At 44.1% G+C, this 26,440-nt stretch overlaps 1 protein-coding gene and 1 long non-coding RNA gene across 5 annotated transcripts; one reads left to right on the top strand and one right to left on the bottom strand.

Moving 5' to 3' along the window:
- On the top strand, window positions 1–5,926 carry LOC136994853 (uncharacterized). Its single transcript, XR_010886689.1, has 2 exons — window positions 1–200; window positions 5,801–5,926. It is a non-coding gene; the product is annotated as an uncharacterized lncRNA (long non-coding RNA).
- LARP4 (La ribonucleoprotein 4) lies at window positions 5,443–25,750 on the bottom strand. Of its 4 annotated transcripts, none has more exons than XM_067314167.1 (16): window positions 25,680–25,750; window positions 20,543–20,687; window positions 18,780–18,938; window positions 17,267–17,342; window positions 16,576–16,712; window positions 16,046–16,149; window positions 14,978–15,088; window positions 14,498–14,551; window positions 13,588–13,797; window positions 12,912–13,015; window positions 8,974–9,207; window positions 8,126–8,174; window positions 7,316–7,474; window positions 6,618–6,739; window positions 6,160–6,328; window positions 5,443–5,906 (listed from the first exon to the last, which is right to left on the bottom strand). In XM_067314167.1, exons 1-16 carry the CDS (start codon window positions 25,695–25,697, stop codon window positions 5,559–5,561), a joined length of 2,199 nt encoding a protein of 732 aa, XP_067170268.1. In that variant the 5' UTR covers window positions 25,698–25,750; the 3' UTR covers window positions 5,443–5,558. The 4 variants fall into 4 exon arrangements, with proteins under 4 accessions (XP_067170268.1, XP_067170269.1, XP_067170267.1 ...); XM_067314168.1 differs by having other exon boundaries at window positions 8,974–9,177; window positions 20,543–20,690; XM_067314166.1 differs by having other exon boundaries at window positions 20,543–20,690.
- Between the last annotated feature and the right edge of the window lie 690 nt (window positions 25,751–26,440).

The raw sequence follows: 26,440 nt of genomic DNA on the forward strand, positions 1-26,440 counted from the left end.
CGGGGCCTCGCGCCCCCCGCCGGCCCCGCGCCGCAGCCGCGCGGCTCAAAAGCGGAGCCGGCCTCTCCTCTGCCCGCACCCGAACGCACCGGAGCCGCTCGAGGGGGGCTCTGGCGGCCGGCACCTGGCGCCTCCGTCGCCTCCAGCAGTGCGGCACAGCGGGAGCAGCACTGAGGAAACCTGGCGGCGCCGCGACCGAGGTGCGAGGTAGAGATGCCTCAGCGCGCCCTTCCCGCCCGCCCGCCCCCCCCCTCCCAGGGGAGCGAGAGGGCGCGCGCCCTTCCCGCCCGCCCCCCCCCTCCCAGGGGAGCGAGAGGGCGCGCGCCCTTCCCGCCCGCCCCCCCCCTCCCAGGGGAGCGAGAGGGCGCGCGCCCTTCCCGCCCGCCCCCCCCCCCCTCCCAGGGGAGCGAGAGGGCGCGCGCCCTTCCCGCCCGCCCCCCCCCCCTCCCAGGGGAGCGAGAGGGCGCGCGCCCTTCCCGCCCGCCCCCCCCTCCCAGGGGAGCGAGAGGGCGCGCGCCCTTCCCGCCCGCCCCCCCCCTCCCAGGGGAGCGAGAGGGCGCGCGCCCTTCCCGCCCGCCCCCCCCCCTCCCAGGGGAGCGAGAGGGCGCGCGCCCTTCCCGCCCGCCCCCCCCCCTCCCAGGGGAGCGAGAGGGCGCGCGCCCTTCCCGCCCGCCCCCCCCCTCCCAGGGGAGCGAGAGGGCGCGCGCCCTTCCCGCCCGCCCCCCCCCTCCCAGGGGAGCGAGAGGGCGCGCGCCCTTCCCGCCCGCCCCCCCCCTCCCAGGGGAGCGAGAGGGCGCGCGCCCTTCCCGCCCGCCCCCCCCCTCCCAGGGGAGCGAGAGGGCGCGCGCCCTTCCCGCCCGCCCCCCCCCCTCCCAGGGGAGCGAGAGGGCGCGCGTGCCGCCCGTTAGCCGAGCAGCACATTACCACACACGCACTTAAGAGCTTTGGGGGTTTTGTGGTTTTTTTTTTTTCTTCTTTTAAATCAGCTTTATTTTTTCTAACTGTTATTTCAATTTCCCATAGCACCTTGGCAATGTCAAAAACAAATACAAATACATGTATTATCATTTTAACATTTAAAGCATGAACCTACTTTACACAAGTCTTGTTTTGGACAGTTTTGACAACAGGAATATACCAGAACAGACAAAAGTATAGAAGCCAGATAGGTTGCTTTTTCTCCTTTCCCTGAAGCCCTACCACGTTGAAGAGAGATCATAAATGCCAAGGGGAAGCTAGATTCATCCGGGAGGAACAAGATGTCTGTAGTAACTTGAGCTCAATATATTATCTGAATATTTTGTATTCTATAAAAATTAGAACAAAAAACCATTTATGCACAGTCTGTTTACATTTGAAGTTGCATTTTTGGAAACTGTATCCATAACTGAAGCTCCATAAAAATAAACCTCTGGTTCTTAAATATAAAATTTTAAGTTGTTACAGGTTAGTTTGCAGATGGATTTTTCAGAAATAAGTTGATTTAACTTCATTTCAAGTCCTCCCAACTGTACATTAAAAACAGACTCAATTAACCTCTTGAAGTGCCTATGCTAAAGGCACATAAGAGAAGAGCCAACTAAAATACTACAACAAACCAAAATTATGTACCATCCTAAAGGAAGCTCAGACTATATGTAATATATACACACAAAGAAGAGCATGATAAATCATTCAGATTAATGGCAACAACCTTATGTTTCAGAAGGAAATATCAAAATTAGAAACAAAAATTCTATTGCATATCTGTAGTAATCAAGGATTTACAAAAAAACTTATCAGAAGCAATTTCCCCCCGAAGTGCATTTCTGTTGCATCGTCTGTAATACAATGGCGCATTTTACAAATTTAAAATATCATCTGTACATACCAGATATTTTACCCCAGGTGAACATTCACTTGGGTAACAGTAAAAATAGCGGACATTTTCAAGACAATTAAGCTGATATTGACAAAGTAGTAAGGCCATAGCTATTTAACTACAGTAAAGCATTGATTAAGTCACTTATTTGCTACTGATCTGCCACAGTATCATCTTTCTCTCTTGGTTAATAGGGTGGGTTACTTTTCTTTTTTTAAACCTACTGCTAAAACTGCACCATCATACTGTGCCAGGCTAACTTTAAAAAAAAAAAAAAGCAGGAATGTAAGATACTATAAAAAACTAACTTAACTTTAGAAAACAAAAGAGAATTTTGCACTTTTACTATCACATGCAGATAATTACTCTTTTCACTCCCCAGCAGAAGTACAAGAGAGTAGCCCAATCTTTTCCATGCACAATAATTCGGAAAAGAACTTAACTGGGGAAGTATACTTCTGTAGCTAACAAAAGTCACTACTTCTGAAAACAAGTCACAGTTCATGAAACCAAAACTGAACTTACGGTATTTAATATCAGCAGAGTAGGAAAAAATTTCTGTTTACGTCATGTAGTGAGCTACCAAAAAGGAACTGAGAACTGTTATTTCTCACTTCAACTGCGCACTGAACATCTTGGTTGAACACGGGACAGTTTCACCTCTGCTGATAAAACAATACAACTCAACGGAAATCAGTGAGCTGCACCAGCAGTCAATCTGGCTCCCAAGTGATCATTTTGTCCCTGTTTCCCCCAGTCCGTCCAACAGGCTAACTTGGTGGATAGAGACGCAACAGCTTGCCTGAGTCTAGTACGGGGATGAGAAAGTAGCAGCTAGCCAGTCTAAGTTATATGATTGCCATGCAATACAAGTACTGCAGGAGAACTTGCACACAAAACTATGGTTTTCACAGCCTTTATATTTACTTGGTTGTTTCCCCCCCTGCCCCGACACACAAAAAAATTAGAGAGGAGGAAAAAAAAAACCCCACAGTATAAATGGCAGTGGGGGGAGGAGGAAGAAGGGGAATGCTGTTAAATCCTTGCACGCATTAAATAAATAACTATGAGTGCCCTAATCTGATAAAAGTTCGAATATGCTGGAAAAAGCCAACAGGTTTACAGATTTATTTGCATACACTGTACAAGAGCCATAATCTGCTGCTGCACACCCAGGACATACAAAAGCATCCTTTCCACGGTCAAGTTTTTCCAATCACCTTACAAGAAAGATTGAACTGTAGTAATTTTTTCACATCTAATAAATGAAAAAGGTTACATTTCACAATTGTTAGAAAAAATTCAAATTCTATCTTTCAGCACTACAAGGTTATTCTACGCACTGCACTGAAAGCAGATGCCCGCATGAATTAGCATGCCAACTTCACCGTGGAGGCCAAAGATCAACATCTGTACAAGCCTCTTCCCGAATAACTCTTCCTTTTGAACAGCAACCAGCTTAAGGCAGCTATTAGCATTCCAATACTTACTCAACTTGCAATGACAGTGCACATCTATCCTAAAATATCTGTGACTATTGTACAGAACAGAATTTTTTTTCCAGTTTGACTGCAGTAATTGTTTATAGACTTTAAAATGATTAAAAATTAACTTTGAAATCATTGCATTTCAGAGCTTTAACACTTAAATATTTAACTTCTCCATTATTCCCTCAAATGTAGCATTATCCAAATAAATGGAGAAGGGTTTTGTAAGCATCCCTAAACTGTAGATGTGATCAATGATTTTTACTAAATTAAAAAAATTCCCAAACCCAGTACAGGTAGTTTAAAAGTGAGTAATGATTTTTTATATATATATATGTGTATATATATAACATGCGTAGAAATGAACAGTTAACTGCATAAATACAATATATTGTGTTATGAATCAAATCAAAGCAATTGCCAAGCTGAATAATAAGTTAGAGAAATGACAACTCTGGCTTTATATATATATTTATAAAAATAGATATGAGTGTTCTCAAAGCAGCTGATAGAGAATGCCTACTGAGTAAGAAATCGCCAAGGGTTATCTGGCTAAGAAATCAGAAGATGAAAGTTTTCACAGTTATTTTAACTGCCACTTACATTCATTCTAATGGCAACACTAGCATATATTACTAAGATGTTTACGGTATATATCACAATTGAGTTTTCCAGTGTTCACAACTTACGACTTTAAATTTGTACACTTGCTATTCACTAAAAAAAAAAAAGAAAAAAGTAGGTGTGATTCTTACTGCTGGAAGCTACTTTTCCCTAACGCTTTATACAGAACTTCGAACCCTGGCATGCTGATTTTGGCAGATTAATGCATTGTATTTTCCTATTTCAGTCATTACAGTAATCACCTTGTAAACTTAACCACTTACTTCACAATAGTGTTGCAAATTTAGTCAGCATAAAGCTAGGCAAGATGCTACCTTTCATCAAGTAGCTTCTCTGAACATGAGGGTTTTTTGTTTAACTCTTCACCTTTAGTTTCACTTTAAACAGTTGAAAAAAAAAAGTCAGTTGCTACTACATCAGCTGTAAACAATGAGTTCCCAGTACATATAAACCCTGATTTCTAGTATACAGCATCCAACACCCTACTCCAGAACACAAAGATAGGTCAGTAAATGGGAAACCTGGCCACGTCTCCAAATTGCTAACTGTTCAAGAAGAGACAGCAGTTTAACACTGGGGGGAGAGGGGCCAGAACTGCGTGCTCAGAGCGCCCATCTGCAAGGCAGACTGCCGTGTCTGGAGCTGGAAGTTCCGGCTCTTTACATGTGAAGCTAACATGTACTGTGTAGCTGTCCATCAATCCCGTACTGGGTCTGCCTCGGGAAAACATACCAAGATAAATGCACAAAAGTCTGTAATAAAGATTAGAGAAAGTAACAAGCAATAAAAAAACCCTAAAAAGTTGCCCTCAAAAGGAGGCGGGGAAAAAGGGCAAAGTAAAGATTCTGACATGCTCCCTTCCGCCTCCTTCCAATTATATCTAGAAGACATTTTTTGCTGTCCATGTGCTCTGATCTACAATCCAGTCTCCTGTAAAAATTATAGTTTAAAAAGCTTGCTGAATGAATTAGTAAGGTCAAGAGACTATACTTCAAGCTGGAAACACAAAGTTTACTACAGTAGTACATTCAGTTTTTATCATCGGTGACTAAGTCATGACAACAGTATCTGGCTGCACTCATTCAACTCACACGCCGACCAAGCACCTCAGCTGCAGATGTGCTCTGCAATGCAAGGCCATTAATGGCAGACACATCATCCTACAAGCCAAATGTTAAATAGGTTAAAAAAAGTTCTAATTTTACAGAAATGCTTATTTTTCAAAAATAATATTCTCTTACCCTCTTCCTCCTACACTGAGGGACATGTTAATTTGTCAATTCATAATTTTTCACCTTGTCAAAATGCTAGTTTCACAACCCCAAAACTGATTTCAAGCAGGAAACCCTCTGCAAATTAAAAACAAAAATACAAAAATTATAATCTCTATATTTATATTGATTGGAATCCTCCAGCATTTGTGAAATCACTTTTAGAGATGAATTTTGGGACCCTCCACAACTTCTCCCTACAAGCCACACTCCAGTTCGGTATTCCCCTTCATGAATACTTCTTTCTCACAGTCTCCTTTGCTGCTCATTAGTCCACAGCTCAAATTAAATAGAGAATAATTGGCTGGACAAGCATTACTTTGGTGACCGGGGTGGCACATACTGCTCCTTGCCGATACGTCGAGGTGCTCCCTGAGGCGATGATCTGCGTCCAAATTGGCGCCTCTGTTCCCTGATTTTCCCAGCAGCTCCCCTGGGAGGCCCGTTGCCTCGAAACCCAGAATAATCCTTCATTCGACCTTCAACCTTGTCATGAGCCTTTTCTGAAGTTTTCTCTGAAGCCTTCTCAGGTGTACCATTTTCTTCATTTTTGGCAGGGGGAACTATGTTAGTGCGAAGCTCCCTAAGAGGCTGAACGGGAACTGGAGGAGGCTCCTTCGGGGGCTTCTGGCAGACTTCAGCGTAACTTAGCTTACGTGGCTCCTTTGGGATCAAGGGTAGAAGAGCAAGGTTTACACAGCAGAATGACCACTCTACATCCTTCCAGACTATCCTAGGCACAGCGTTAAGGTACAACAGCGAGAACAAGTACAGCGAACTAGTACACCACAACCATGGCAAACCGCACAAGAACACCAGGTCTTGAACTGACAAGAGGTCCCAGGTGCTACATCAGCATGTCGAAGAGAAATCTGCCCATGTTCCCCACCCATTCCCTGCTCCGGACAGACCTTACCTGCATCAACACAGCAGGTGCTGCACTTGCATTAGTAGAAGATGAAGTGGTATTTGTCCTTGGCAGCTTTGCAGCGCTGACAGGACAGACGGACACTGGTGGGGAAGTGTGGCTTGTAACATCTTTCTGAGCAGACACTTCTTCTGGCTTGCTATCTGGCTGAACTGTGCTGTTAAATCAAGAACAATTTAACATTAAAATCTACCAATTCAAAAATTCTGTTTGAGAAGGTATTTTCTTTCTTTCAAGTCACACTCACAAAAGTTTCCACTCACAAAATAGCACAGTAAGGCTGTTACGATTTGTGACTTCCATCTAGTGGCCTCTAGAGAAGCTGCCTACCACAAATGGAGAAGGAAGCTTAAGTATTATGACTACCTTGCAGAATACCAGCTAGAGCCTTTGCAAGACCATGCAGAAGCAAGTTTTAATACTGTCATTTCAAGCAAACTGCATACCTTAACACCACAGCTTCAGTCCGACTTGGTGAACTCACGCTTGTGACAGGCTGTTGGACAGTGCTGTGCATCTGTTCTTCCTGAGCAGAAGCTGGACAGCTGGACAGCAAATCTTTGCTTTCCTGTACAGAAAGCATAAGTTGCAAAGCATGGAAAGACGGCAGATGTTCAGCAATTTAAGCACATGCCAGTTCAAGACATCTGAGAAGCAAGATATTTCCAAAGGCTGCTAGAGTCCTGATTGTAACTTCTTTCACAGAGCCTGACCTCTGAAGTGGAGTTACCCTTTACATGAGTTAAACAAAAATGGAATTAAATCAAAAAAGTAAGACTACATCACCCAGACAATCAATGCCCAGTCATGCCACCTCAAGCGATCAGATCGATATGAAAACATCCCTAACCTACACTACGTTCAAACTGTTCCTACTTCAACAGCCAACACTTCTCATTTGCCTGCTTTATTCCAAAATAGTACCGAATCTACAATAGTGTAACTGCAGGAGCTAAATACCTCCAAGAAGCCAAGGAAATCCAAGAACAGAAAGACAGAAAATATTATCTTAACAGACACATTATGATGTTTGGACTTAAGGCATTCTAATGCACAGCTCTAACAAACATTGATGCTTTAAGCAGGGGAGGAGAGACAGACAGCATGTGCATATTATTTGCATGTACGAAACAAGAGTAAGTACCTTTTCTTTGCAGATTCCTTTAACAATATCAGACATCCTGCTCTCCAGAACAGGCTCTCCTGGTGTTTTTGCTGTGCTGCCAGGCAAAGGTGGGAAATTTGATGCTAGCAAGTCAAACTTTGGTGTCTGAGTCTTTGTTTCTGCTGAAGGTTGAGGCCTCTAGAAAAAGAAAAGGTCTGTTAAGAGAGTTGTATCATCTAGCACTGAAAGCACTGAGTGTCAGGAAATTCCCTAGAAACACCGAATCCCCCCAATTTGATCAGAGGACTTAAGGACTGTGCCATTCCTTCAGTAAATGCAAAGCCAACACGCTGCAGTTGGTGTCAGGTAGTGACATTTTTTCCAGAAGAGATTGGCATAAAACTACTTGGGAATTGTGAATTACTACAAGATCATCTACTCATCCTTATCTGCCTGAATCCTTCCATGCTTTCTTTGGCTTACATGATCTCTTAATAGTACAAGAGCCATGCCTGCTACTTGTCTTATTTCACAGCACCTAATCCAGAACAAGATAACTAAACGTTGAATATCTCAACAATATCTACCTTAAAAACCTAGCCGTATGGAGAAGCATATTTCAGTAAGGAGACAGTGTAATGACTTTACTCAAAAAGGTTATCTTGCATCCCAAGATGCAAGACAAACTCTACAAAGAGAAAACTGAGTTTGTAAACAATTTGTCTTTTCACTCGCTGAACAATTGTGCACAATCTGTTTTACAAACAGGCACAAGCTTCCATCCTCTGGCCCACGAAGCAAGCCCAGGCATTTCATGCAACTCTTTGCAATAGGGGAAGCAGAACTTACTGAAATGCGGTCATCTTCCCGTCTCCTCCGACCTCGGAAAACATTCCTCCTTTAAAGGAAAAAAAAAAGGCAGTAAGTGCATTCATCTAGCTCAAGTATGCACTCATCTGCACAGAGGGGAGCCTGTGGCAGGGGATTCCCAGCAGCCTACTGATATTTCTCAAGCTACAATTCTGGGATGTTCTCTATCTTCAGTGGGCTCAAACCTCTTATATTCCTGAAAAATAGCCAATATGGGAACCTGAATCGCTCTTCTCTCCCCTTGAAGGAGGTACCCTAAAGCACTGTATCTAAGCAAGCATGTTGACCATTTAGACTTTAATATTATAGACTAGCATTCTATAGTAACAAGCTTATTGATCATATTTCTCATGTCTCTATCTTGGTCAGCAACTTATTTTTAAGCAACAGAAACCTGAATTAACAGACAAAGGATAAAAACAGTTAATCTTACAACATTTGGGAGCATCAGATTCCCAGTCCGAGGACTGGCTTCACATTTATGGCAATACAAATTCCAATTTTACTTCATTGGCTGTTTTAATTCTGGAGACAAGTCAGTCAGTTATTTTAAAATAAAAATTCCTTGCTATCTTACTGTAAGGTATTTGGCAGTAAAACTAATAGATGTATAGACGAGCAGGAAGCATCCATGCTCCTAATAGAGTTAAATATTTATCAATTTATTTAAATGTCAATTTTCCCTTTCTCACTTGTTTATAGAAATATGCATTGTGCCAGTGGTTGATGTTCCTTGGCTCATACAAGTCATTCAAGCCTCCAGCACACAACAATGTCACAACTGCATTGCTATTTTACAGTAGAGAGCAGTTCACACAATTCTTTACCTGCCCCTGCCAATGCTGTAATCTCCGTTCTGCTCCATCTGCATGGTAGGAGAATCCTTCTGGGAATAACCTTGGTCTTGGTGCCCTGGTAACGTACTGTTATGTCGCTCCATAACAAAATTCCTTGAGTTGGTTCTGTTCAGTGGTCCTTCCCCCATCGACATGGTACTGACTGCAGCTGGACCCTCCGCAGCATGTTCTGAGCTGTTAGATGATCGGAAGTGAGGCTTCACACTGCATGAGGTACAGCAAGAGGCTGTGGTAACTCAAGACTCTAAAGAACACTCTGCAAAACTGTACCACCAACTACAGCTAGTTTGTAGCTGACAAGAGAAGAGGAGATCAGTAAGTACTGGAGCTCCATCATCAGAGAAGTGTTACTTCCTACATACATTCGTCAGTTGTCAAAAACAAACAAAAAAAAAATTGTTCTTCCTTACCTTCATCTACTCCTTTCATTCTAGTTCTCTTGCAATCCCCCACCCCCAAGTGTGGCCATTAAAAGAAAACATTGAGACCACGGCCTGACAGATACTAAAGGAAAGAAAAAAAAAAATAGGGGCAGGAATTGTCTCAGCAGAAACCCCGAGAGGGATTCTTCAGTTGTCTAGGCCTGGAGCATGGGCACGAGGTGCTTGAAAGTGTTCTGGAGAACTGAGCAATGCCTGAGGAACAGGCTGATCTGGCCATCAGCCTAGAGTTGAACTGGAACAAGAAGCCAGGAGTAGACAAGGACTGAACCGGCTGGAGAGAGCAGGGCAGCTAAGGCTAGGGTGGCTGAGAGCCCATTTCTCCAAGAGCTTGAAAAGCCAGGATCTTCATCTCACTGCTCCTGCTATCAAACACCTGCAACATTGACTCTGCAGTTTGTGATACCCCAGACATTTTACCCAGTTATTGATTATTCAGCATCAAAGCATTCAAAGCACAGTTTTCTTTGAACTGAGATGTAGCTGCACATGTTCAGTGGCTCTGCGAGATAAGGCTCAGGCCTCAAACAGAGAATTACCCAGAAAAAACTCTGACCTACCATGGCATGGAATAGTGGCAAGGAGGAAACCCAGTTTTCCAGAGTGGCATTCAGACTCATTAGACTATTTTCCACTTCTGCAACTCACTGTTTTTTCAACTCAGCAGCAACTAGTTTCAGCAAATGAGGCAGGGATCTTGAACTACATACTTCACGTGATCAACCCTGCATAGCTCATAGCTTAAGGACAGAAGGAGGATGTCGCATGTTTACGGTATGCTATTGCAGGAGTGTTTAAAAACAATGCAATCAAGGAGTAAGTTCTCCCACTGCCAGTCAAACTGTGATACCTGTCTGGGAGGAAAGGTTAACACTGCTACATGATCTCCTACAGAGCAAACAAGGACTGGACTCCAGGCTGAAAGAGAGCCCTTGAATTCAACAGACTACAAATCACACAGCTTCTGGTTTCTTTGGGCTGAGGGAATATTGAAGGGCGCGTTGTGGACACCATGGATTCTAGACTGGCTAACAGAAAGGTAGTTTCCTTCCAGCGCCCACCAGTTAACTTGTTCCCTCCCACTTGGCCAGGGAGCTTAAAGTTGTGAGGAAAAGAAAGCAACACAGGAGAAAGAATTTAATGAATGACAGCAAGTTATTATTTGCCAACACTGGACTACTGAATCAGAAGAGCAGTAAGCGATCTGGTCCTAACAGCACAAGATTCTTCTCTTTGCTCTGCAGTTCTCCCCTAGTATTTTAAATCAACTCCATGACTCTGACAGGCTTCTCCATAGCCTTGCAATTAATAGCCAGAAGCTTTTCAGCATTTTATACATAACAAAAGAGTGGAAAAAGTTTCACCTGACTTAATAGCCCAATTCTGAGTGTTCAAATTCATCTGCTCTGTCAAATACATTTTCAGTTATCTTTTAAATGGCTGGATAGAAAAATATCAATTTAACTAATATTAGCACTGAGGATCTCCGTCACAGGATACAGCCTTCCATTCCCACAGGCATGTTGCAACAAATGAGGACAAAATAAACATGACCAGCTTAAATAAATGTTTGTTTTTACAGACAAAAAAACCAATATTTAACTAGTGACTGCCTGTGTGACAAAATAAATTGAGTTTAATGGGCCAGGGGACAAAGCTACAAGCAGCAGCATCACCTCTGTGAAAGAACTCTTCCGCAGTTCAAGAGAAGACATGTTGAACAAGGACTAGTTCATACCTTACAGCTTCAAAAAGCATTAGGAACCAGTTTTCAGGCCCAATAAAGTTTTCCATCAGCAGTGAGCACAGGGAAGAGGAGATAAGACAACTGACTTCTCCCATTTTGTTCAGTTCACTCTTAAAATGGAAAAGATGCGTAAGGCATCATTCAGCCCTCAGATCTCATAATCTTACCCATCATTGAGAAGGCCACAATCTCAGTCCGGGCAGAAGAGCAAAGCAGAAAAGAGAAGGAAAGATAAGGAGGAAAAAAGCAGAGAGAACGAGACATGATGTGAGAGAGTAAAAAGGAGGAAAAGCGTAAAGTGCAGGCTGCCCAGACAATTGACTGTTGGACCTGTTCTCTCTAAGCGCGATACTTGATCATCACTGGGCCAAACCTTCAAGCCTGCAGTCACTATTACATGTCCCCCATTTGGGAAGAAATCCTGCTGAAGCATAATTGTGCCTGCTTCCAGCTTCTGAAGCTCTATTACTGCAAAAGCAGAGCTTTGTACTAGCACAAAGGCTGAGCGAGCTTGGCAGGAAAGATAACACAACCCAGACAGAGTAGCAGAACCTGTACACACATGGCTCTGAAGCTATAACTGCAAAATGACTGAAGTTTTGCAAATTAAAGTCTTAAAATAACCAGGAAGAGTTTTAAAAGCTTAAGATTATTAGACAGAATGTGATCTACAAGCACGGAGTGAATATGTGGGCATTTCAAGATGTTAGTCTTCGGGCACATACAATTCCTGTACAGTTTCAGTATCTATACTTCTTTAAGATGATCCATATAAAGTCTGTAAAACTCTTCATTTAAGTTTGAGCACAACTTAAGGCAAAAAAAAACTTTAAAAAGACCTTAGATGGGCACTGCACAGCTGTAACTGAATCGATTGCCCAGTCTTCTGAACACAGGTGTGTACTACCAGTCTCAGAGCCCTGTATTAAGGCTCCACTGAGTCACTGCAGACCTGACTTCCAAGTTCACCTTTTGCCAACAGCCACAAACCTTAACTGCGTCACAAAAACATTAACAGTACTGGCAGTTATCAACTGACTTCTCAAACAGGATAAAAAGCTATTCCTACGCTATCAGCCCACATGCTGAATACAGTAAAAGAGCTTGCAAATAAAACAATTTCCACCCACGCAAACAGATTACTACTCCATTGTATTTACAGAGCACTGTTCCAGCAAATACAAAGCTGTTTCCTCCTCTCCGATGTTTATATCGGAGCTGAGTCCTTACAGTTATCTGGAAAGATGGCAATATAGCAAATAAATCACAGTAACAGACTCAGCATCAAGCAGTTTTAGCACACAGAAGCCAGGGCATGCAACTCGCAGCTGTATAAACTGAATGGCTCTCTGCAAAACTACTCACACTACAGGAAAAGCTTAAGTTTGTTTTGCAGCAGTTTACAACCCGTATATAACAAACAATTCGAAGTACTACCTTTAGAGGAAGTTATTTATGTGTCTGCAGAAATTCCTCCGAGGTTTTTAGAGGAGATACCTTTGCTCTCTCCAGCACATTTGTCCATTATTTTGGGATCTCAAACTGCTGACTTAATTTTTTTTAATCAAGTAGAATTGAAAAACACCATGTGTATTTGATAAACAAAGCAAGTAGCCTAGTCCCGTTGCGAGGCACTGCACTTTACAAGCGCAAGGAACACACTTAAGGATCTGAATACTGTAAATTCTCAGAGAGCAAAGCAACTGACAGAACTATCTTACCGATTTCTATGGAATGGGCGACCTATACTCAAAGAAGCAGCATTTGTTTTATATGATCCTGGTGTATTAAAGCCATTCATAAATCCACCGTTAGGAAAGGGGGCCTGCAACAGACAGAACAGTCTCAATGGCTGAACTAAAAAGAGAAATGTTTGCAGTTACATGAGATCAGCTTCAGCAGTTATTCATCCAGTCTGTTCATACTTTTACACTGGGCTACCACATCCAGTGCATTGTAATCTCACTAGTTAAAAAAAGCCCCACTAGGTTAACAGTCTGCAAATCTACTTTAGTCTCAGAGTCCTCTGGTTCCAGAAAAAGCTCCAAAGCTCTTCCAGTAACATGAGTTACTAGATAATGGATAAATGGAGTTTCACACCAAAATTCCTTGAAATAAACTGCAGCCAATGGCGAGCCACATGGCTCCTTTGACAGTCTTGCATTATTAGGGCCGTGACACCAACTGAAGGGAAGTATGGTAAAACAGAAGCAGAGGGATCTGACTAGAAAATCTGTGCATCCTGCAGCCAAAAAACCCGCCACCACCTTGTTTCGTTATCCAAATTATTATTTGTGTTTTGGGCTACCTGTTGATCTGTGATCTCAGGCCTGAGTCCTAGTCAGCAGATTCTTAAAATCCTCCCCTCATTTTCCCCGATTAGCAGCCGTTACTTACCAGTGGTGTTTCGAAGTAAGGTGCAGGGTTTGGAGACCATGTCTGAGGCACAATGCTGTAAATAGAGTACTGCTGAGGACTATATACAGGCTGCATAAACAGTGGTGAGGCAAACTGTGCTTGTGTTTGAACTGGCTGAGTATAGACACTAGAATCCACTACCCGGTAACCATTCTTTGCAAAAAATGTGTTGATGGCTTTTATCCTTGCCTGCAAGAGATGAAATGATATCACATACATTAATTGGGAGAAGAGGAAAAGCTGAATTTGCAATTTTTCTTGCCTACTGAAATTATAACAGAAGGGGTGGGGTGGTAGGTTAATTACTGCTTACAAATAGAAACTGTTATAAAAATCAGTCCAGATCACATCCTTAAAATATGCTAAAGGGAAGGATGCACATGCTGCTTTAGCCAGAGAAACTCTCAAGTTTACAGAATAAATGCTGCTTTCTATAGCAGTGACTGTCCAGACTCCAACTTCAACAATTTTACAAAGAAAAAGCCAGATTTCAGTCTCCAGCAGATGCTATTCATTTGACTAGTTGTCCTCTCCCAATACAACCAGCCTGCTTCAGCCTTATTTATGGAGCTGCTAACTCAAGCCAGACACTCATGATAGCAGGAATCCCTCTCCTGAGTTCTGCATGGGAAGACCCAGATTTGGGGGAAAATGGAGGAGGGAAGATGAAACAAATTCAATTCACACCTCACAAGAAACAGCCCTGTGAATAACAAGCAGCCACCGAACTGCAATTTTTCAAAGCCATACATGACCTCATTCAAGCTAACCTATAGGGCAAGTGTTATGACCTATCCCATTGCTAATTCCTTACTTTTTTCCATAAATTCACAATGTTATTCAAACAATGTTTTATTCTGAAATCTCTCACCATATAAAACAGTCTTACCATTACTGGCTTGCCCTGAAAGGTTTTCACTTCTTCCCTTAAGTATTTAAACGCCTGCATAACAAAAAAAAAGATAACCGTTAGAATACGTTGATAAAATAATACTTAAAGGATATTACATGATTTAACATGAACTCCTAGCCATGTGCTTCCCTGCTAGGCCAGCTACATTCGCTACCCCTTCAAATTCAGGATATCAGATGTCAGTTCCTCGCGTACTCAGTGGCTGGGTGCTGTAATTTCATTGTTATGGCCAGAGAGGACTGAGGCAAGAGTCAGACAAAGGAATTACAACCCTACAGTCTCCCAGCTTTTCTTCTGTGTCAACCACAATTTGCCAATAACCTCTTAAAATACCAAAAGGAGGATCAGTAAATAAACGAACATCTTCACTACAGGCAGCGCGCACACAATTCTCCCGAGCAGGGGAAGCGTTGTTAACAGGATTGGGATGTCATTAAGAGTCGAAAGCAGCCTTACCTGTTGCGCGTCTGTGTCCGACTGGAATGTAATGTACCAGTTGTTGTTGTGAGCAAACTCACAGCTTATCACTTTGGGGCAGTTTTCATTTTTAAAGAGAGCCTTAACCTCCTGAGGGAGAGAAAGACTCAGTTAAGGGGACCTAGTCCAAGCTCTAAGCTGCAAGTTGAACACTAAACCAAACTCAGCTACAAGTTCCTCTTGACTGGGTACACACTCACCCCTTCAGAGTCACCAAACTGTCCTTTACCGGTTCCTGAATTCAAGAATATTAGCCCAGCATACTGAGTCCTCAAAATTAAAAGTAGCAGGCAGACCCAGTAAGAAGAGTAAGACTACAGAGTAGAATTGGTGGTATTTAATATTAAAGAGGTAGCAAAAACATGCCTTTAGATCGGGAGAGTCATCTAGACAGGAATGACTAAGGAATACTACCAACCCAAGACAACTTGATAACTGCAATAACCAGAGTTTAAAGAGGGGGCAATTCAGCTGTTGAGCATTTGCATTAGAAATACTAATTAAAAATGCTATTAGACAAATACCCTGTGTTACAACTTTAAAAAACAAAGAATTATACGATTCTGTTAGCCAAATGTCAGTAGGAATTTTATTATCCCCTCTCCTCTGAGCATAATGAGCTCAGTTCACACTGGGTCACAATGAATGAGAAATGTTTAATAATGTTTGTAGATGCCAAAACAACCGTCTGACTTCAAGTAAAGTTACCGCTGTGACAAAAATTCAGCCTGAATTCCAAGCTATGCCCTGGACTGATTTTATTTTTGGATCTGAAAAGAAACCAGTTCAAGCTCCCTTCCAGAAAAGCCTTGGTAGCTCAAGTTTCTATGGAAAAACTTATGTAAGAGCATTTCATTTTAATATATTAGTAAAATAATGGAAAGGGGCAATAACAACAACTTTTTGGTTTGGCTTTTTTGATGTTACATCAAGGCAGCAAAAATCACTTCAGTGGTTTACAAAAAATATCAGAGTTGAATTAAATTAAATACCAGTCAACCTTTAAAGCAACACTTGCTGTTTCAAGCAGCGCGTTTTTCTTTTTACCTCTATAGGTGTTGTTTCAGGGATCTCACGAAGAATAATAATACATCGTTTGTGGTTTGGTCTTACTTTCTCCCCTCTCTCATCCACTTGTACCATAGGAGAAGCTAAAATTAAAATACAAAATTTGGCTTAATATTGGACATTGTATACTGTAAAAGCTCTCAGCAGTACTAGACTCCTCATACCCAACTTGTAACAAAGTACTTTGACAAGCTGCTAAACAAAACAGATTTCTTAAAACAGTCCTTTTACTCTGAATTCATCAGCAGCATTCTGTTAGATCTTCAGTACATTTTAGTTACTTGTCTGAGGCTGCCTCCATCCACAGTTCAGGTATCTAAAAAGCTCAGTCCCAAATTAAATTCAGTCTAGAACAGCCACTTATGTACAAGCACCATTTGGAGAAAAAAGTTCCCTTCACCGTTTTCTTAGGACAATATGCCATAACCAGCTAAGACACAAACACATTTCTCTAAAGCAAGCAAGGGGTTTTTGTTCTACTAATATAGACATCAAACACCCAGACTTACATCTCAAAACTTCAAGAATAAGATCCATATCAGTTGTCAGCTTCTTAATACCTTCCATGTTGGCAATTGTCCATATCGGAACAAACTGGTCGCTATCCATTTGAGACATCAAATAGAGATCCTTTGAGAGATTCTCACTGGAAATACATAAATGCAGCCCTTTAGACAAATCCTGGACTTTATTAACAGAAGTCTTGCAACAAAAGGGTAACTACAGGCTTAAATTTTCACTGATAACATTCACAGCTACTCTAGCCAAAATATACCCAGATTTCCACTCCCGGAAAAAAATCCTAGCAGACAAAGCAGAATGAAGATAATTAAAGACAACCACATTTGGAAAGATGTCCTAGGTTATAGTGCTCTGGGTGATACTTTGTCTGCAAAGAAGGATCTTGCCAAAGAGATATTTTCTGGCAACACAGCTAAATTATCTCAGGATCCTACAGCTGTGAAATTCTCATTAACTGGATTCTCATTAAAGGACAAGACTGTGTGGACGAGACTGAGACAGCTGATACCGCAAGGCTTCTGCAGCAGTTCAGTGAAACTTGCTTTAAATCCCAACCAACTCCTTTCCACAGCTAACTTTATAATTGAAGATGCAAGCACAGTACATATAGAGCCAAAAAGGAAATATGTGTCAATTTTAATAAAGGTTTCATATACAGTTGAATTAACTGTACTATACCGTGAGAAGCAGAATTCAAGTTGTTTTTTCAAACATTCTCTAATGTCTTCTGTGGACACAGCAGAGCTGCCTTCACCTAAAAGTTATCATATTTACAAAACACCATCAGGTCTCAGTTCCACATTGAGAATACAATGCAAGAAGGAGTTTCATTGTATAATACAAGCATGAATCCTTCTGGATAAGAACAAGAGAAAAAGGTAATTGAGACATTCTTAAACAGCACCATACTGTGCATTCCAGGTTGCGTCAATCCTGTTGAAGCGATTTAGATCCCATGGTTTTCAGGTACTTGCCCAAGTGCTGCAGCTGGCTTAGATCCTCTTAAGTGCGCATTGAATGGAAAATTCCAGAGTTTCTACTAGGAATTTACAAGTGATACCTTAACTCAGAAAATATTTACTAAACAGAGCCAAGGGCTTGTTTTCTGCAGCAAGCTATGAGATGCACATACATCGCTTGGTCTTTTGTTTTCCCAGGTAACCAGAGAGATACCTACAGGCCTGGTAAGTTAATTACTAACTACACTGATGGCTCTATCTGCACACATGTATTTGCCACATTAAGCAGTTTCAAGACCTGTCCACAAAGAACAGAATATCACTCATTTCTATCAGCACCATCTTGGGAGAAACACTGGACTTTACTAACCTAGTTTATAAATTGCACTTAAATTTCCCAAGATCTTCTCCCACTATAACAGCATTAAATCTCAAATTAGAAGTTAAATTGTAGACAAGAGCGGAATTACACTTTCAGAATTTTAATATACAATAATAATAAAAAAACACATTGCTGTGCCTGGTTACATTTCCCAACTTTTGCCTCTGCAAAGATAAATTCACTCCAGTTTTGCTAATACAACAAGAACCCAGAATTAATTTGGGGTAGAAAAAGGTTTGCTGATTATATCCCTCCCCCAGAAAAATCAACTTTTTAAAAGCCTCCACTTGAGGGAAGTGTGGACTTGGCTACTATTATTTCAGTTGGAAAAATAAGCCTTTTCTCACAGCTATGTACATTCTCAACACTACCAGAATACGGGTGGAAAAGTATAAACAAGCTAAACCAAGTTCTTTCTAAAGAAAGAAACCTTGCCTATACATAAAGACTCACCATACTGAAAGAGACAAAAACCAGTAAGTATCAATATTACAGCCCAACATTTTGGGATTCACTTGTGACAAGAACATTAGAAGACAAGGTCTTTCACTTATGGAGTTCCCATTTCTCTCACACAGGACAGATTCACTTCTCATAGGTTTGCTGATAGGAAATACTTCATTTAAACACTACAGAAAAGGAGCCTCCTGCTCTGCTGAGTGCCTCACATAGCCGCGTTATTGTTCTCCAAATGCCTGTGCTTTATAAGCAATCTTCTGTGGACCAGAAAAGATGTGGACTTTAAAATGCCTAGAGAAAGGCAGATGGCAATCAGAAAGGACAAGATTAACTGCACAAGACTTCACAGAATTACAGGAATTGACAGCGTTACTGTAACATGAATACTCACCAGAAACTTCATAGATTTGGTATCCAAGATCTTCAGCTGCTAGGACCATTCCATTTGCAGATGCCTCATCAACTACTGTGCCATTTCTTGTAGCTTCACAAGATGGAGAATACATCACTTCATATTGCTTGCAGCTATCCTCCGAAATCTCTATGTTACCTGGCAAAAGAACACATCATTAACAGAAAGCCTACTATAAGCTTCAGATTATTTTTCATTTGAAAAGTTTTGGCTACCAACTTTTAAAGAATAAATGCTTTAACTGAAAAGCTTACACCTTCAATGTCTACTTTGTACTGGGTAGCACTTTCTATCTCTCTATTTTCAGACAGATCTTCTGGTTTGCACTAGAATTTTAGCAAGAAGAATAAATAATAGGATCATGAAATTGTAAGATTGCAAAAAGCGGCAGAGGATCTAAAAACAGGCTTACCACCTGATATTTAAAATATTTAAATTAGGTGCCTAAAAAACAAAGCACTTCAATAGCTTACATCACTGAAAGACTTATTCAACACACTACGTGATCCTTGTTTATATAAAGGACTCAGAAGCATCAAGTGATTGCTATAAAACCACACTGGAATGACGTTGAAATTGGCCAATCTCTTGTTCAAGACACTTCAGACTTAAGTTTTCACCACAGCTGCTTGAAATAGAAACAAGCATAATTTCAGTTTAATCCAACAGAGTCAGGCAAGATAGATTATTCAGAATCAACTATGCTCTACTAGATCTTTTCCACACTACTGACTAATCCACTAACAATGTACTTTTAGAAGTGATACTATTCAAGCACTTACCATTACAGTAGATATCGCCTGAAAGCCATAAAAACATGTTTAGAGAAATATCCCTCAGCTTTCCAAGCAGTGCAACATTGATCTGATTATTTCATATTGTTATGAAGAGACAAATGAGTTTCTCAGCCAGCGCACAAATTCAGTGCGCTCTCAATTTCTCCTGACTTACCAGAAACTTTTCACACAGTCACACAAACTGAACCCTCCCTCCTTGATCCCTAACTTTTCCTAAAGCTTTTTTCCAGAGAATCTTATGCTTCCTATTTTAACAGACCGCTGCTATGTTTCAAGTCACATCAGCTATACAATTCACTCCATATCGATTCTAAAATGAATCGAGAGCTAAACCACTGGAATCTTTAGTTAATTCCGGATGACAGGATTAACCATGTGGTAAGGATGGAAAATAAGGATTGAAACTGAATACAGACTTAAAGCAGCTAACTATAAATGCTTTGCAATTTCTACTCCAGTACAAATGCCATCGTGCAACAGTTCTCAGCAGCAGCTCAGTAATCTGCCAGGCTTGTAGGCGGCCCTCAGATCTATAATTTTCCTGTTCATAGGGTCAAGAGTATACTAAAGTGCAGCAATGGTGAAAGACAATCATGAATCCATTCTACACATTTAGCAACCCGTTTCCCTCTTAGCGCGATACTTGGTCATCATTGGGCCCCCTGAATACTGCTACTCTAGCTCAAGCTCAGCTCTGGATACCTCCTTGAATTCCTAAGCCAAAGCTCGCTACTCGGACATCTAATCTCTACAAACAATTATCTTTCTATCTACTGATTTGTCACATTCATTTGTACTCATGACTACACCAGCACTAATAACCCCAAGGACAAGAGCATGAGATTGCATCTCCCTACCAGACTAAGTCTCATAGAGACTACTCAGTGCTAATTAGCAAGGGATGTATCATTGCTAGCGTTTAAACACAGGCCTGTGACATCTCACCCTCGGTATGAGTCCCTTGTGCAGCCGCTGTTTCTTGCCACGAGTGCTCAGCACCATTTGTTGCTGGCACAGCCTCACCGCTCCCTTGGGGTACTTCTTGCCACACTTTTGCATTAGGGTTTAAGCCAGCACCTTTCGATGTTACCTGCTGAAGAGACCAGAACACTTTTATTAGAAGAGGAAATCCAAAGATGATTTAGAAGTCAAGCCAGACAATAGAGCTGAATTTAGCAATTTCCTATACAGTTCCACATCTCAAGTTTCTAACCATCTATTAAGCACCAATGTCATTCTTCATTGATCAAAATAGGAAAGTCCTCGGTATTTTCCAAGTATTTAGTTTCTACCTCCCTTAGAAATGTTGCCTTCAGCCTCTCTTTTATTGACATCCAGTAACATCAGCAGAGGAAGCAACTAGCTTTGAAGAACTCTGATAACTCATAAGCTTTTAAGAGCTTGACTCTCATAATCCTCCAGCCCCTTTCACCAAAAAGGGAACTCTTCCCTGCTGAAGACCTCTTCCTAGAAAGGAAGGTTAAAAAAAGCCACATTTCAAGGAGAGTAAACTGATGAGTTACTGAGTTTCGTCATGACATCTATCCGAAGAAAACGTCACCTATATCCTATCTATATAGGATAGCCCACTTCATTCACAACACTTGCTTGAATTTATAAGGCAAAACCCATTAATCCTAGCTCAAAGCTCACACAGAAGCCTAATTCAAGAATAAGGAAGTTTGGTATTTCAGAGGCTAGCCTGTTAGAGTCTGAAATTAAGGAGTGGCTTACTACCAAGCCTCATACATAAAGCAAAAGGATAAGGAAGCAGTTGCAATAGCTTTAGAGATAATTCCTTTGCCAAGGTCACACCTAGTTCCAAAGCTATTTGCTACAAGGACAAGCCCAAATCCAGTAACAAAAAGCCTCCAAACACCGCAGAAGTTCAAGACAACCACAAGAGACGGCAAAACAGAGATCACAATTTTTGCATGGCCCTCTTTGGGATGTGAAAACTCCTAGACTCACTGAAACAGCAATGCAGTTTTTCCCCTTTCATGAATATTAGAAGAAAAATATAGCTGGAAAGAGAAAGAAGAGGTAGCAGTGAAGCTAATGTGAAGGGACACAAGTGCATTCCCATTCTTAGTTTTCAGAGTAGTTCCTCCTCAAGAAAACACCCAGTAGCATGTTACACCCACGTAATGATCACTGCCAACGTACTTCAATCCTCCTGTTAAAGCAGTTGAGCAAATTGAAAACTTAACCTTGCTCAACAGCTCGTCACTCCTGTGACACAACATGCCGGTCAGCTGGGACACCAGCTCAAGAACCAAAAGCAAGCAGATCCCTTTTCCTGAAACAGCCCTTCCATCAAAGAGAAAGGACAAGTCGCACTTCCAGGAGATGATTCATTGTTCTGTGGAAATAAACAGCGCCTCACTGTCTTTTACCTTAGAAGTCAGTGCTTAGCTCAAGCTGAAAGTACCTTTAAGTATGATATACTGCAGCTGACACCCTTTAGGGAGGTTGCTGCACCCCTGGAGCACATGAGCAATCTCGAGGATGGCAGATGACGCTGCTCCTCACTTCAGAACATACTGAATATCAAATGCAGCAACACAGAAGTCCAGAAATCACAGGTTGCTGCAAGAAGTGCTAAGAAACCAACAGATTCAGGCTGATTAAGAGATGAATGGATCTATTAATACAATGGCTACGCCTGAACTGTAGCGTGGGCTACTTCCTCTTTGTGCCAGAAACACTAAATGAGCTGTAACACAGCTCATCAAGACCCAGCCCTGATGTCATTCATCTTAATAGCAAGACACCACAGATTGAGAGAATAAAAAAGTCCCTAATTCTCGTAAATTTTCTGAAATTAGTGTGTTATGCTCCAGGAGCAGTGCCATTCAGTTCTAGCAAGTGACCCTTCAGAAGAGAAGGCCAAAATATCAATTCTTGCTTATTTAACTGCAGCTAACAGACAAATACGGAGCCTATTTGATTGGCCGCAGAACAATCCTCCCAGCTGCTATCGGGAACTTTCATGATGAGGTTAAAGCTTTACAGAGATACAAAGGTTAGGAACGCTCATGGGTATCCATGAGCTGACAAAGCTGTCCTCTGCAGCAGGGCTTCCCTTTAGTTTACATTGCTTTCGACAAACGTGGATCAAAGCTGCTCCTCCAGAAATTCCTCCAGACCAACTATCGAATCAGTCTCATCTCAAAAGAACAGCAAAGAAACATTTTTCCTGTCACAAAAGCCTAAGTTAAATGTAACATAATCAATTAAGCCAACAAGAATGAAAATATTCTGAGTTTGCTTTAAGGTATTCTGCAGCAATCAGATCTCCTTTGACCTGACTGCAGCGCATCACGTAAAAACTATTCAGTGCTCTGAGGATCCCAGGTAATTCTCAAAACATACGTTAACTTTAATGGTCAGGGGAGAACTACTTTCATTGAATACAGAACACTTTTTCATTAGCCAGTACAAGCACCCCAGAACTAGAATGCGGCTCCTTTATCGCTAGGTAAAGCGCAGGCTCCTTCGTGCAAGTCGTGCCAGATGAAGATGGCACCACCCTCAACTGTGTCAGTGCCCCACATTGCTCGCTATTTGCGGCTCTGGATCAGGAGGGGGCAGATGAGCTCTCCCGCAATTCCCCGTCTGCCGAGGCTGCTTCCTCTCCGCCCAGGAGAGGTCTGCGGTCGCCTTCCCTGGAGGGGCTGCAAAGGCCGGGACCCCCGGCAGGCCAGCAGCTCTGCCCCCACACAGCTGCGGCGGAGGGAGACGCCGCTGTAGGACCCGAAAGACTTCGCGCAACTGTGCCGCACTGAGTTTTTAATGAATTCCTCTCTGCAATCCCGGGATTTCCTGGAAGAGATTGATCAGAGAGAACGTATCTGAAGTAACAAAAGCAGAAAATGGTCCACCAGGACTTGTCCAGCTTTAAATGTTTAATGCCACAGTCCTGTACAAACTGTGCACGTTATTTTTTTTGTTTGCCACCCAGAGTGAAACAGGAAGCCTCACATGCTGAAGAGGGCCAGCAACGTCTAGTGCGTCTTACAGGCCTGCTTTGTCACTGGGAAACATCACTGACAACAATTAGTGCAAAATTCCATCCATCTGAAATGCACAATTTCAATTTTCCCAGTAAGGTGCTAATATAATTACATTACTGAATTAGAAACCCGCATTCAACTCACCAAGCCTCAGAGCAGACACAGTAAGCCATTAGTATTTTTCAGAACACATTTAATAATACTCCCAAATGCACCTTAATTATCATTAAATGCTAACAATATGCTGGCCCTTGCTTGCCCCTGAAAGCAAAAGATAAAATCTACCCTAAAGATGAATGAATGAAAAATAACCTGAGCCTTATACAAATCTCTCACTACACCAAATATTTTCAGCTAAAAGAAATATTTAAGGTGAACAGAACTCCACTGTGCATGCTGTGAAGGAATCTGTTCACAATTAGCACATGCATATGTCAGTTAAACATGAAATATATCACTGACAGATAAAATAACTCAGCTAATCCTCCCAAAAGCATTTCAGGGCTTCAAATACAATCCTGTTCTGTAAGGTATTTTTCAGACAACCCCAAAGATCCTAGGATAAAAGGTACCGTCTGCTTTAAAGCATTTGACTACAGCATTTCAGAACACCTAGTTAAGAGCTTGAGTTCCCTGTCCTGGCAGCGAAAAGGCACCTTGGAAAAAGCAAATCAGGATCGCCCTCAGAAGCTCAAAATTAAACACCGCTGCTTCCTGAAGGAAGATCACAAAAACTAACTTGTAACACTGTCTGTAGGAAAGAAGGAAGGAGATCAAACAAAGCAACTAAAATAAGTCAAGTTGAAGCTCTAAAAGGATTTGCTAAATATTCAGACGTGCCCTGCCTGCCTTCGCAGGCTCCCGACGTGCTCCGGCTTCCTGCGAGCAGCCTGAGCCCCGTTCACCAAACTACTGCTTCGTTTCACCCCTGCAAATCCTGGAAGCCGCCTCGCACGCCCCTGCGCGAGGGCAGCCGTCTCGCAGGCCGAGCGCCTCGCTGCCGCGCCGGGGCTCAGGCGACGGCGGCTGTTCACGACTCCAGGCCGCGGCTCTGATCAGCTTCAACAGTTCCTCTTCAAAGTTAAACGCTGCGACACCAAAACCTCCAGGCTCGTCACTCTGGGGTTACACCACGGGTTCTTCTCGCCGTGTGAGGCAAACAGTATTTATTTCAGAACTAAGGTGACCAGCTCATAAAACAGAAAGTGTTTCCCAACCTGTTTTATTTACAAGTCTTTAATTGCGGTATGCGCTTCGGTGTCCGTGCGAGGGAACACCACGGCGCTTCAGCGGAGCGCTGCAGCAGAAAGCGATTGGGGCTCCCCGGTTACTCCCACGCCGCAGCCGGGAGGGGGGCAGCCCACCCCCGCGCGCTTTTCGGACAAAACTTACTGGGAAGTTTCATGGCGCCGCGTTTGCCCAGCAAATACCGAAACTGCCTCTCGCCGGATTCCGCGAAACGCAGGAAAACCCGCGCCGCGCGGGCCGGGGCGCCCAGCGGCCGAGCCGAGCCCCGGCGGGGCCGCGTCCCCCGTGTCCTCCCCGGCGCGGCCGCCCCGCGGGGCCGCCCGCCCCCACCTCTCGCCGGGAAATCATCGTCCCCCGCGGCGCCACGAGGGAACCAACCCGCTCGGCGCGGAGGCCCCGGACAGGCCGCGCTGCTCCCTCCGGGGGGCCGGGCTCAGCCCGCCGGCAGCACCGGGGCCGCCGCGCGCCGGGCCCCGCCTGGCTGCGCCCCGGGGGAGCCGCCGGCGCCGAGCGGGGCCGCCCTCGGGCCGCGCCGCCGTAACCTTCAGGCCAGGCCGCGGCGCGGCGGCTCCCCCGGAAGGTCACGGCGGTGCCTTTCACCCGCCGCCGCCGCCCCCGCGCCGAGGCGCCGCCGCCGACGGAACCTTCCAGAGCGCCGGGCGCTCCCCCGCCGAGCCCCCCCCCCCCCCGCCGGGCCCGTGGCCGCCGCCGCCGCCCCCAGATTTGCTGTGTCAGCCCGTCCCCTCCCCTCCCCCGCCACCCGCCCGCGCGGCGTGCGCGGCCTGCCGCCACATGGCCCCGCCGCGCCGCGCCCCCACCTCCACGAACAGCAGCATCCTGCCGCCCGCGCCGAGGCCGGCGGGCCCGGGACCCGCGCCGCGCTCCCCGCTGCCCGGCGGCGGCCGCGCCAGCGCCAGCGATAAGGACACTCGGGCTCCGCCTCCGGCTCCGCCGCCAGGGCCCGGCCCCCTGCCGCCCGCCCGCCGCCTCTTCCGGGTCACGCCGAGCGCTTCCGGGGCCGCGCAGGCCGGCCGGCTTCCGGCGGGGGCGGGGGCGGGGAGGGAGGTCCTTGGGGCGGAGCGAACCATTGCGCGAGGGAGGAGGGGGAGGAGCCGCCCCTCCCACCCACCCCACCCCACCCCACCCCCCCGCCGGCAGGAATGGGCTGCGCCAGCCGCCGCGCGCCCGCGGGCGCCCTGACAGAAACGACCGTTAACGGCTGCGCGCCACCGCTAACGGCTGCGCGCGGCCGCTCCACGGGCGGGGAGAGCAGCCCCGCAGCGCGCTTTATTCCAGTCACAACGGGGACGCACACATCCCTGAGCAGGACTACATATACATACATATATATATATATATTTTTTTCTATTTCTATTTTTCCCCCAAAGATCCCAACACTCTTCTGCACACTGAAGGCAGCAGCCTAAGGGGGGTGCGGGGTGCTCCCCGGGGCTTCTCACAGAAGCCGGAGCCCGAGGCGCAGCCTTGGCTTCGCACCCGCGGCGCTGGCCGCTTCTTTGCGCCGATCTCTGTTCGCTTCTGTCCCTCCGCGGCCTGTAGGTGTCATTGTTGAATAGCG

Source organism: Apteryx mantelli, chromosome 33 (genome assembly GCF_036417845.1).
Source record: "Apteryx mantelli isolate bAptMan1 chromosome 33, bAptMan1.hap1, whole genome shotgun sequence".
NCBI classification, from domain to species: domain Eukaryota; kingdom Metazoa; phylum Chordata; class Aves; order Apterygiformes; family Apterygidae; genus Apteryx; species Apteryx mantelli.

Bases quoted from the DNA above. Each gene is read 5' to 3' on its own strand.
- LARP4 (XM_067314166.1), bottom strand. The intron at 18,939-20,542 runs GTGAGATGTCAC...TTCTTTTGCCAG, and splicing joins ACAAGGGACTCATACCGAGG to GTAACATAGAGATTTCGGAG. The intron at 14,552-14,977 runs GTAAGGCTGCTT...TTTGTTATGCAG, and splicing joins CGGACACAGACGCGCAACAG to GCGTTTAAATACTTAAGGGA.